The sequence below is a fragment of the Gorilla gorilla genome, chromosome 13, assembly GCF_029281585.2.
Source record: "Gorilla gorilla gorilla isolate KB3781 chromosome 13, NHGRI_mGorGor1-v2.1_pri, whole genome shotgun sequence".
NCBI classification, from domain to species: Eukaryota; Metazoa; Chordata; class Mammalia; order Primates; family Hominidae; genus Gorilla; species Gorilla gorilla.
Genome location: NC_073237.2, coordinates 108,332,146 through 108,345,195, shown reverse-complemented (window position 1 = coordinate 108,345,195; position 13,050 = coordinate 108,332,146). Strand labels below are relative to the sequence as shown.

General features: G+C 41.0%; 1 protein-coding gene across 6 annotated transcripts in view; it reads left to right on the top strand.

Annotated features, from left to right (window-relative positions):
• SUSD1 (sushi domain containing 1) overlaps positions 1-13,050 on the top strand; it is a 136,681-nt gene that overhangs the window by 76,566 nt on the left and 47,065 nt on the right. For all 6 annotated transcript variants that reach the window (XM_063696664.1, XM_055350404.2, XM_019034269.4 and 3 more), the window contains exon 10: positions 2,617-2,809. In XM_063696664.1, the coding sequence (XP_063552734.1) occupies positions 2,617-2,809 (193 nt within the window). The remainder of the gene's footprint in view (positions 1-2,616; positions 2,810-13,050) is intronic.

Sequence of the window (13,050 nt, the reverse complement as noted above, 5' to 3'; positions counted from 1 at the left end):
CTCACTGCGACCTCCACCTTCCAAATTCAAGCGACTCTCGTGCCTCAGCCTCCCAAGTAGCTGAGATTATAGGTGTACACCACTATGCCCTGCTGATTTTTGTATTTTTAGTAGAGATGTCGTGTCGCCATATTGGCTAGGCTGGTCTCAAACTCCTGACCTCAGGTGATCCACCCGCCTCAGCCTCCCTAGGTGCTGGGATTACAGGTGTGAGCCACCGCGCCCAGGCCAAAATTAATTAATTTATTCTATTTACCAAAAGTATATCACATATTAGGACTTGGAAGTTTCCAGTTCAAACTGATAGAAATATATAGGTAAATAGGCAACTACAATATGGTATAATGAGTGCTTTGACAAAAAGTAAATTAATAATGGAATAATAAAAGTAAGTAAGTATAAAAATAGAGATTTTATTTGTGTGTGTGTGTGTGTGTGTGTGTGTCCAGGTACACTTTTTTTGTTTTTTTTGAGATGGAGTCTTGCTCTGTCGTCCAGGCTGGAGTACAGTGGCACAATCTTGGCTCACTGCAGCCTCCCTCTCCCAGGTTCAAGCAATTCTCCTGCCTCAGCCTCCCTAGTAGCTGGGATTCCAGGCATGCCCCACCATGCCCAGCTAATTTTTGTATTTTTGGTAAAGACGGGGTTTTGCCATGTTGGCCAGGCTGGTCTCAAACACCTGACCTCAGGTGATCCAGCTGCCTTGGCTTCCCAAAGTGCTGGGATTACAGGTGTGAGCCACTTGCCAGGCCAGGTACAATTTTTTTAACCAGAAGCAAAGACTGTTATACTGAGTCATAGAAAATAAGTAGGAATTGGCCAGGCGTGGTGGCTCACACCTGTAATCCCAGCACTCTGGGAGGCTGAGGTGGGCGGATCACGAAGTCAGGAGATCGAGACCATCTTGGCTAACATGGTGAAACCCCATCTCTACTAAAAATACAAAAAATTAGCCAGGCGTGGTGGCGGGCACCTGTAGTCCCAGCTACTCGGGAGGCTGAGGCAGGAGAATGGTGTAAACCTGGGAGGTGGAGCTTGCAGTGAGCCAAGATCGCGCCACTGTACTCCAGCCTGGGCGACAAAGCAAGACTCCGTCTAAAAAAACAAACAAAAAAATTAGATAAAGGTTAATTTGTGTGACATGTGAAACACTTTTAAATTGACTGGAAAAAAGTCAATATTTAAAAGCGGTTTGCTAAAGAAAATAGGCATATTGCCTAAACACGCATGAACACATTATGCCTCACTAGTAAGTGGTCCAGAAGAATAGGGGACTGCCAGACCGTGGAGGAGCAGCTCTGACGATAGCATAGTCTAGGTTGTGGCCATGGATATGGGTGGCTGAAGTGGAGTGAAGGAAGTTCATAGCATTGAGCTCAAAGGACTCTGAGGCCAACATTTGATGGTTTATCTGTAAGGACCTTTAAGTTATCCAAGAGAATTCGAAGAGTTTGAGAGAGAAGAATCCTTATGAACCACCTGTCAGGGTCTTGGATGACTGTCAAAATTGATAAGAGAAGAGTTAGTGATTGACGGGAATAAGGAGGGATTGAGGGTGGTATAGACAATGGTGCTAGCATCAGTGGCAACACCGAGCATATGTCTCCACCAGCTAATGCACCCTAACTGATCAAGGGCTGATCATATTACTTATAGGACCTTCACGAAAGTTTTTTCCCTATAATTCCCTGCTGGAGCTGGCAGTGCATAGAGGATGGTTAGGTGACAGTGTGTGATATGACTCCATGGATCAAAAGCCCTTTTACCAGAGGTCTAATAGGAAGGATCCAGTGAAGTACCATGGCATTTGCTTTGAATGCATAATCTGGGGTGGTCCCCATATGTTTTTGTTTTTTTTTTCTTCCATGGGTAGGGTTAAGGAACCCACCTAGTTTAAGTACTCTGTTCTATGAGGCTTGTCCATGGGTTTCTTACAATGAAAAGAAATTAAGAGAATTTTGGTTGGGTGCAATGGCTCACACTTGTAATCCCAGCACTTTGGGAGGCTGAGGTGGGCTTGAGGCCAAGAGTTTGAGACCAGCCTGGGCAACAAAGTAAGATCCTGTCTTTACAAATCAATTGTAAAAATAATTACCCAGGTGTGGTGGTGCGTGCCTGTAGTTCCAACTACTCGGGAGGCTGAGGATCACTTCAGTCCAGGAGTTTGAGATTGCTGTGAACTAAGATTGTGCCACTGCACTCCAGCCTGGGTGACAGAACAAGACCCTGTCTCAGAAAAGAGAGAGAGAGAGAGAGAGAGAGAACGAAATATTCAGAAGGGAAGGAGGAAAAAAAATAATTTTGTCCATTAACTCCAATGTAATCTCTTTCACTTGCGTTATAATCAAGGGATTATTTTGGAATAGACTAATATTTTCTTCATCTGAGATGTAGTTATGCATATTAAGCTTGGTCCTATACCTGATTGTGAGGACAGCTAAGGTAGCTTTGTCAAGTCCTTCCTCAGGTTAGCTTGCTATTGTCTTAAAAGTAATTCTAAGTGGGCAAGGATAAATAAAAGGAACTTTCTTGTTTTAACTCCATTTTGCTAATAGTCTAGGCACCTGTTAGTCAATGGAAAATCTAATGCAACACTTTCTTTTAATCTCATGACAGTTTACCGTTCTGGGTCAGAGGTGGTATCTGGCTAACTTTTCTCATGCAACATCGTTTAACTTCACAACAAGGGAACAAGTGCCTGTAGTGTGTTTGGATCTGTACCCTACGACTGATTATACGGTGAATGTGACCCTGCTGAGATCTCCTAAGCGGCACTCAGTGCAAATAACAATAGCAACTCCCCCAGCAGGTGGGTGTAGATGTCTTTCTTTTTTATGCCTCAGGACAAATTACCTATGTGAATTGAGCAGTGTGGGCGGGCATAAGAGTGCTAGTTTGGGAGTCAAGAGACAGGGGTTCCAGTTCTAACAAACTTTGTTAGCTGCGTCTGGGGTTCAGGATGCCTGAATCTTACCACTTATCCCCTTCCCTGAAGGGTACTGGCTCATAGAGGGCACAGACCAAGGATAGACTGATTTATTCAGAGCTCCCTGGGAGTCCTAAATTGAGAATTCCATAAAGCATTTTATCTCTCACCCCAAATTTAAGACAACCGAACCCTAAGGGTATTCATTATCGGCAAGTAGAACAAACTTCCAGGAGACCAGAAACGTGGGTCCCACAGTGTCAGGCACTGGCAGGCAATACAGCCTCAGGACTAGGCCATGCATAAGCAAATTAACTTGACATAGAGAACAGAGGCCTGATTAAGGTCAGGCTCCTTAGAAATTCTTCCCTTGCAGCCTTTTGAGGAAGCCACATAGGTGCCAGCTGTATTAACTCCACAGCTCCCCCTAGTGGGATGGCTGTGGTGCAGCCATCACTACTATTTCTTTTGTTCTTTAATCCTGTGGGTTTATCAGACAAATTTACGGGCAACCAGAAGAGGCTGCCCCTTTGAAGGAAAGCAGCAGAAGAGGGTAGGTCCTGCTGCTACCTCCCTGAAGCCTCTCTGTGATATTCACCTCTGCTCTTTGTGGGTCAGGGTGGGCAGTTTGGCCTTTGCATTTAGAAGACTCTGGGCCGGGTGCGGTGACTCACGACTGTAATCCCAGCACTTTGAGAGGCTGAGGCTGGCAGATCACCTGAGGTCAGGAGTTCGAGACTAGCCTGGCTAACATGATGAAACCCTGATTCTACCAAAAATACAAAAAATTAGCTGGGTGTGGTGGTGTGTGCCTGTAATCCCAGCTACTCGGGAGGCTGAGGCAGGAGAATCACTTGAACCTGGGAGGCAGAGGTTGCAGTAAGCCGAGATAGCGCCATTGCACTCCAGCTTAGGCAACAAGAGCCAAACTCCATCTCAAAAAAAAAAAGACTCTTGAAATGTGTTAGACACTCATGAGAGCCACGTAGCACCTGAGGCTGAAAATTAATTTTTTTTTTTTTTTGAGATGGAGTCTCGCTCTGTCACCCAGGCTGGAGGGCCAGGTGCCATCTTGGCTCACCGTAACCTCTACCTCCTGGGCTCAAGCAATCCTCCTGCCTCAGCCTCCTGAGTAGTTGGGACTACAGGCGCATACCACCATGCTCAGCTAATTTTTGTATTTTTAGTAGATATAGGGTTTCACCATGTTGGCCACGCTGTTCTCGAACTCCTGACCTCAAGTGAGGTCTTCCGATTCAGCCTTCCAAAGTGCTGGGATTACAAGTGTGAGCCACCGTGTCTGGCTTCAGTTTTTATCCTGTTTTTTATCAGATTGAGCCTGGCACCTTGTCCTGTCTATATCAGCAGAGTTTGCACAAGGAGCACCTCATGACATCATAAACCTACCCCCCAACACATTTTCAGCTGCATAGTAATGTTCACAAATTGAATATGAATTCCCTCCAATTATTAAATTCTCAGAGTAATAAAAATCTGTAAATAAAATCTAGCTGGGTGCAGTAGCTCATGTCTAATTCCAGCACTATGGGAGGCTGAGGCGGGTGGATTGCTGGAGCTCAGGAGTTTGAGACCAGCCTGGGCAACATAGTGAAACCCTGTCTCTATAAACAATACACAAATTAGCTGGGTGTGGTGGCATACGCCTGTGGTCCCAGCTACTTGGGAGGCTGAGGTGGGAGGATCTCTTGAGCCTGGGAGGTTGAGGCTGCAGGGAGCCGAGATTGCACCACTGCACTTCAGCCTGGGCAACAGAGCAAGATCTCCTCAGATAAAGAAATAAAGAATAAATAAATCCACCTCTCCTTGTAAAATAAACTAAAATGTAAAGGCATGAAGTCCCCAGTTTTTTCTATCCTACATCTTTTCTGCTGAGTCTTGGCCAGAGTGTCCTGCTGAATGGAGAGTGTGTTCTAGCTGTTGAAACCTAGGAATCTTGTTTTGTAATAGATGCTACTCCTTTAGTGTATAGGAGACTGGCAAATGCTGAGGTTTTGAGGCAGGCACATACTTGGCATATTCTAGGAATGTCATGGAACCAGTGTGGCTGGAGCAGAGAGCTAGGGACAGTGGTGAGAGATGAGGTCTAAACTCTAGCATGAGTATAATAAATGAGAGGCCCATGGTGTCAAGTTCAGAAAGAAGCCTGTTGTTACCTTCTCCTTTGCCTCCCTAAATTACTAGTAGTAAGTATAATGTAGCATGCCATAGTTCAGCCTCTGTAGGTTACCAAGCAGTCTGGAGTCTACCACGTGTCAATTTAAACTTAGATTGGGAAATGTCTTCTCGTCAGGGTAGTTGGATTCATTTTGACACTGTACTCTCCTTGAAAATTTTAGACATTTGCAGTGGTGGCTCTGGGTCTTTCTTGATGCCCGTTCCAAAGATTAAAACCTTTCCATTTTCATTGCTCCCTTGAGCCCTATTTCTACCCAAGCTTCACCATTGCTGAAGATCTTTATCTGTTTAGTGAAAGAGTCTCCCTTCTTTCTGGGCAGGACACCCCACATTTATCTTAGGAAACTCTTCAAGTGAAATGCATCATCTTGCATGCTTCCTTCCCTGTCTCCATTTCTGACTCTTTTCTCTGAATTTCTCTAAACCCAGAAAGATCCCCCAAATTGTTTTAGTTCTGGACTCCACAGGCTCCTATTATTGAATGTCTGCCTGTGAGTCCTACTTCCTGGTTAGGAGATTTTTCCCTTTTGTCTCCCATGGGGAATTACCCTCAGCTGATCTGTGAGCTGCTGTTGGGTTTCCAGAACCTAAACTTTCACTGGTCTGATGAGGTCCAGGAAACCCCCTGGGCTAGTGGCATTTCGCCCAAGCCCTACCTTCTTGGAATTGAATTTCCAAGACTTAAATGGTCGGTGCTTCTTTGATGGAAACTGAAACTCTTCTTGCTCCCGCTTCCTTTTCTGTATCAGAGAGATAAGCCTGCAATGTTCAAGGTCCCTCTGAGAACGTTCTTACTTAGCAGGTCCTGCTCAGCTCTAAGCCTTTACCCTTCCATTTAAGTTGTTTCTGTTCCTTCCTTATTGCCAGGTAGGACTCATACCTTTTGCTAGGTCTTAGTATTTTTCCTTCTCTATATTTGCTTTTTGTTTTCAGACTTAGATTTTTGTTCTCCTCACATATTACTTTGGAATCTGCCTCTGAGGTCTCTGTAGAGAAAGAATGATGTCACAGAGCTCTCGACCTGCCATAAACATCCAGTGTTAAAATACCTTCTTCCCACTTTCATTTTCACTAGGAGGCATTTCTTTCTATTCAGTTCAGCCTAAACCCAGGCCTGGGCTTTATCAATTTTCATTCTCCCTGGACCTTGTTTAATACAGCTCTATTTCCCAGGCAGATGTCCTTATAGCCGGTGCAATACCTGTTGCCCCATCTTACAAAAACAATGCCACCTTGAAACTTACTTAGTGATGCTTGAAGAATTATACACTGATCATTCACTGATCATTCTCTTTTTAAACATGTTCACATTTCTTTAACTATAGAGTATCACAGTTCCAGTTATTAAGGAAGAAATGAAGAGTTCTCATTAATGCCTATTCTCGCTCCCCTATTTAAAACTTTTCCTTGTCATATTTTTCTAACTGGGCCAATATGATTTCAAATTTTCTTCTTAGTGTTATTTCCTTCACTTTATTTCATTCCCCCTAATCTTATCCTTTCTCCCTAATCTTCTCCTATCTGCAAGACCAAAACCTGTTTTGTAAACTGATTTCATTCTATTTTCAGAGATGGGGAAAATCTCATTTCTGGGAACAGAGTTCTAGGTGTACACTTTTTGCTATTTCTTTTTAGCATTTGAGTTTGTAATAATTCCACTGCACTTTTTTTCTACTTTAGCCCCCAAAGAGTTTCTTATCTAGAATCCCCAGTCTGAGTTTCTGTGAAACAGATCATCCAGGGCCATTTAAAAGCCCTTGGTGTGGGGGTGAACTCAGCCTGTGGAGAAACCTTGGATCCAGTCTTTCTGCAGTTCTCTCCTTAGCCCTGGATGAAATTCCAAATAATATAAAGAGAAATGGAATTTTGGCAAGCTAATCTAATGTTGTCTACTAATATCTAGCTCCCCAAAATGCTCTTTAAAACCTCCCACCATTGCTCCCTTTGTGCATCTTAAACTTTAGCAAGTGTAATGATTACCTGGAGAGCTTATGAAAACACAGGTTCCTGGGCCCCATCCCAGAGGTTCTGATTCAGTAGGCCTTTGGGGAGGGGAGCAAATTTTCATTTCTAGCAAGCTTTCAGGCCTTATTGATATTGTCAGTCCACATTTTGAGTCGCATTGCTCTAACCACATAAACCTTAGCTACTTCTGGGCAATGTCAAAGCTCTTGCAGGCGGAGACATAATAAGAAAAGAAAGACTGAAATTTAAAAAAAGTGGTAGCTAAAATGATTCCATCTGCTCCTGCCTAAAAAGCCTATGTCTTAGAGCTTTGTCTGATTTGCAAAGTTTTCCTGGTAATCAGATATCTACCTACCTCATCTGTTCCTGAATTCCAGCTGCAGAGACCAGGAGCTCTCATCTTCCGTCATGGTGCCTTGCTCCCCTGTGGCAGCTCTTATCTTTATACTCAAGGCCCCAGTCAGTATATCTGTCTTTTGCAGGGAGATACTGAATGTTATCTCTCCTTTCCATCTGAGATTAACAGGACAAACAGATAGATAAATGACAAGTAGAGGATCAACTTTATTGATCTGGGCAAGTTTCCAGGAACTCCCTCCAAAACTGAATTTCAGGTAAAAGCTATATTGAAGGATGAGGTTTAGCTATTGTGGCCAAGTGGAACTTCCTACTTGCTGGAATTCCCCCTGGAAATGTGGGCAGTTGGGTCTGTAAGGGACCCTTGCCTGGCTTACCCACCCAGTCTCAGGCCGAAAAGCAGAGGAAAGGGCAGTGACAGACACTGGGTGCTTACCTCTTGGAGACTGGAGATACCCAGAGTGCTCCTTGTACCTGTGCACAGGCGGGTCCCAGAGAGCAAGTCTGCCTTTTGTTTGGGTGGCAACCTGTAATATATGAACTTATTACTTGGAAATGTGACTCAAGGAATGGCAGTCTCCTACCAATTAGATTACATATTTACTGTTCCTTCCTTGAGGATTAACATATAGGGAATAGGGAGAAGCCAAAATTGCCTTTTCCCTTATGGAATTGGAAAGACAGGTAAATAACAACCTTTAATACACTCAAGCAAGGTCACTGATCTCTGTAATTATCTTGAACAGGAAAGGTCCATTATAGTTCTAGGAGTCTATGTTAGGAAAGCAATTTAAATTACTTTTAGATTCCTTCAAATTCATTTGTTTTGAAGGAACAATTTGTCCAAATTTCTTGGTTAATTTACCATCATTATTTTATTTATTGATCAAATTTTGTGTTCTTATGGACATAGTTTATTCATATACTGAGAGCATGACTTCTTTGATTATTATTTATGTTGCCTTTCTTCTGTTTTATGGTTTCTTTCAATTTTGTTTATGATGTTTTTGACATATAAAAGTTTTAGATTGCTATACAGTCAAATCTATTGATCTTTTCCATTGTGATTCATTACATTGTTATTAAATGTAGAATTTTTTAAAACAAAAGAGTATTTATATTCTGTCCTATTTCTAGGAAAGACTTTAAGTGACCTGCATGGGTATATAAAATAAAAGATAATAGGTTAGACGTCTAGGCTAAAGAAGAAAGAAAACAAAAACAGGGACATAAAAAATATAGGAATAAGGTTAAGAATAATTCATGCCCTTATAACCTATTTACTTGTTCATTAGTGCCTCACAAATTTAGGTTTAAGTTTTCCCATCCAGCCAGAAAGGGAACCATTGCATTGTCCATAATGTTACAACGAAGCAGTGTTTTTCAGAAGCACAATTCTTTTTCAACATTAAGAATCAGTTAGGAATTTCTGATTCCAAGGGGTCTCATAAATAGGACAGTGTCTGAGCAGCATTTTATGAGGATTTTATAAGGCTATTTTTTTATATTGCCCCTGAACACAGGAAAGCACAATTCAGTGTAGAATGGCAGAAAAGATGCATTAGAAATGCCTGCTGTTTGCTGATCTGGCTTGATTCAGGGGTAGGATTAGGTTATTTAGATTATTTGGAGGTATGACTGGAGTCCATTTCTTTCAAGCATTGTTTTCTAAATATTGTTTCCCTCAACTGAGATTTGATGAATGTTTGGTGTCACTGAGCTAGCAACTGTTTTCTCTTCTAAGTACCCAGGGAGCAATTGTTCTGTGCCACCAATTGAATAACAAGGACTTGTGCTTGAATTGAAGGCTGCCCTCCTCTGCTGGAAGGTTGAGCCTGGGGAGCTGAGCCAAGGGAATTGTTTGAATCTGCTCTGCCATTGAATGGGTGATTGAACTCTCAAAATTCCTCTCCTTATAATATAGTCACAGGTGTTTAGCCTGAAAAATTTCACAGTTGTTCTGACCAGATACCAAATTTGTCTAAAGAAAAATTTCAATAAAATAACAGTAAAGCTCCCAGCTTTGAACCATATTATATCTTGTTGCCCTCTTTAAGATAAACTGCTCCCCAAATGTAAATCAAGGATAACTAAGATGATACCACTATTTATAGAGCAGTTATACAATAGTAACTTTGCTTTCAGGATAGTTGATTTATAGCCATTCTTTTTGACAATATTTAGCTTGCAAAGCCAACTGTCTATATAGGCTACTTCTAATTAGAGATTTAAAAACTGCTATTATTTATGTACAAAAGAATGTTTTTATTCAGTTCTTTTTAGCAGAAGATTGCATGCATTTAGATATTCTCAAAATAATGTTGGTAAGTTTTAAAAAATCCTACAAGGAGAAGGAACAGAGCACTCTTCCCAGGGAGTAAAGCCCTGGTAGAAAACCATTACTCTTAAGGTGGCTTTCTGCTGCAGGTTTTGAACAGCATGCATAATTTGAGATCTATGTGGACTTTATAAAACTTCCCCCACAACGGATTCCTGTTCACAGAATTAAAGTCCAAACAAAAGATAATTAAGACCATAAATCATTTAATGTTGTTTCTGATGTTTTTCCACAGAATGATAAATATTATAACGGTATTCTGTGGTTGAAGAGTTATGCCTGAAGTCTACCTTCTTTTCTTACAAACCATTAGCCTGAGAAACCCATACTTGCAGTTGGTCAAGCCAGAAATTGGCATATATTTTACATGGAATATACAATCATCTGAATATGCCAAGTATGGAGAGAGTAGATGTTTGTTCTTTTAACAGGTAAGATAGTGACCTTGTAGATCCAGCTCAGTGGGACCATATCCATTACCTTTACTCATAAAGATGAATAAGTTGCTTAGAATTGGAGCCTTCAGCTAAATGGGTTCTAAGTGGCTCTGAAGGCAATAGATTCATCTCATTCTTTTTAGTACCTTCATTTTCTAATCATGCGTATAGACACAGACTCCAAAACTGTTCTCTCCTAGGCTAGAATCAGAGAAAGGGTCACATACTTTTTAGTCTAAAATATTCCTTAGTACCATGCAAAGGAAAGCTAACTACAAGATATTTTAACAATTTTTATTTAGTTATAATTTTTAAATTTGATATAATTTCAAATTTTTCTCTTGCACTTCTACCCCTTCCTGTAATATATCCCTCTTGGTCATTGTGTATTGTCGTATGTGGTGTTAGATTCTGTTCACTAATATTTTCTTTAGTATTTTTGCACCAATATTTATAAGTAATGTTGGTCTATACTTTTCTCTATTTTTTTGACACTACCTTTATCAGGTTTAAGCATTGGTATTTTCCTTTCTTCATAAAAAGAATTTGTAAAGTTTCCTTCATTATTTATGCCCTGGGACAATTCACATAGCATTTGGACTATCTGATTTTGGATGGTTTGGTAGAATCCATCAAATTCTATGAAATGATCTGGGTATGGGGCTTTTCTATGGGGTTATTCCTTGATGACATTCTCAATTTTTTCTATGGAAATCGGTCAGTTTAAGCTTTTTCTGTCTAATGGAGTCAATTTTGGCAAACCAGATTTTCCAAGGAATTACCTATTTCATCTAAGTTTTAAAATTTATTTGTACACTGATCGGCAAAGTACTTTTGTTTAACTTTTTGAATTTTCTTCTGTCTCAGTGATCATTTCTCCCTTTATCTTTATTTTCTGCCCCTTTTCTATATTAAATTAGGTAAGTGGTTTGCTTATTTTATTAGTTTTTCTAAGATTTTGGTTTATTAATTGGATCTACTATTTTTTTCTGTCTCACAATATCAGGGATTAACAAACTATGATTTGCAGAACAAATCTGGCCTGTCACCTGTTTTCATAAATAGTTTTACTGGAACAAAGGCAGAGTTGAGTAGTTGTGACAGAACTGTCAGCCTGGAAAGCCTAAAATATTTACTTCTCTGGCCCTTTATAGATAAAACTTCTTGATTGTTGCTCTATATCGTTAATTTCTGCTTTCTTTTCTTTTCTTTTTTTTTTTTTTGAGATGGAGTCTTGCTCTGTCACCTGGACTGGAGTGCAGTGGCGCGATCTCAGCTCGCTGCAACCTCCGCCTCCCAGGTTCAAGCGATTCTCCTGCTTCAGCCTCCTGAGTAGGTGGGACTACAGGCATGCGCCACCATGCCTGGCTAATTTTTGTATTTTTAGTAGAGACGGGGTTTCACCATGTTGGCCAGGCTGGTCCTGACCTCAGGAGATCCACCCGCCTTGGCCTCCCAAAGTGCTGGGATTACAGGTGTGAGCCACCGCGCCTGGCCAGTTTCTGCTTTCATAGCTATTATATCCTTTCTTATACTTTCTTTTGCTTTACAAAGGTGGTTGCACTATATCTTCATTGTGACTTGTGGCTTTTAGCATTAAAAATTGTCCTTTGTCATATTTAATGCTTTTTGATTTGAATTCTACTTTGTCTTATATAGGGATTGCAGTGCTTACTTTCTTATAGTTTCAACTCCATCCTATTATTTTATGTTACAACTGCTATATGTATTGTGTTATATTTTCTGCATTTCTTTCTCTGTGTGATGGATTTTCTTTGCTTTATTTATTAATTTTTAAAGGAAGGTTTATATTTTTCTAGTGGTTACCTTTATACCTTTAAAAAACGCCCTCTCTTCTGTTTTCTCATTTAACTTTTCACCATCTGGTTTGTCAGGTTTTTTGTTTGTTTGTTTATTTGTTTGTTTTTAAGACAGGATCTCACCCTGTTGCCCAGACTGGAGTGCAGTGGATTGATCATAGCTCACTGTAGCCACAACTTCCCAGACTCAAGTGATCCTTTTGTCTCAGCCTCCTGAGTAGCTGGGACTAGAGGCATAAGCCACTGTGCTCAGCTAATTTTAAAACTTTTTGTAGAGACAAGGTCTCTCTTTGTTGCCCATGCTGGTCTCAAACTCCTGACCTCAAGTGATCCTCCCACCTTTGGCCTCCCAAAGTGCTGGGATTACAGGCGGGAACCACCACACTCAGCTGGTTTGTCAGTTTTTGTTTGTTTGTTTGTTTGAGATGTGGTCTCACTCCCAGGCTGAAGTACAGTGGCATGATCATAGCTCACAACAGCCTTGAACTCCTGGGCTCAAGTGATCCTCCGACCTCAGCCTCCCAAATAGCTGGGGCTACAGCCACCACGCTTGGCTAATTTTGTTATTTTCATTTTCTATTTTAGTAGAGACAGGTTCTCCCTATATTGCCCAGGCTAGTCCTGAACTCCTGGCCTTAAGTGATCCTCCTACCTTGGCCTCCCAAGGTGCTGGAGTTACAGGTCTGAGCCACTGTACCTGGCCTGGTTTGACAGTTTTTAATGGCATACTTTAATTCATTTATTGCCTTTATGACATTCAACTATTGAATCAACTAGTTTATTCTATTTTCCTTTTTCTGCATCCCTTTTCCTCTCAGTTTTTCAGTTGCATTATTTCTACTTTATGAAAACATATAGCATTTATATATCACTCTTCCGCCTCGCCCCATCTTTATTTTTGTCTTAGAGCTACAATTGAATACAGCAAATGCTTATCACCAATCCTTTTACTGAAGTTTCCTCAGTTTATCTCTTGGATGAAGCTCATTTTCTAGTAGATTCCTTAACAGC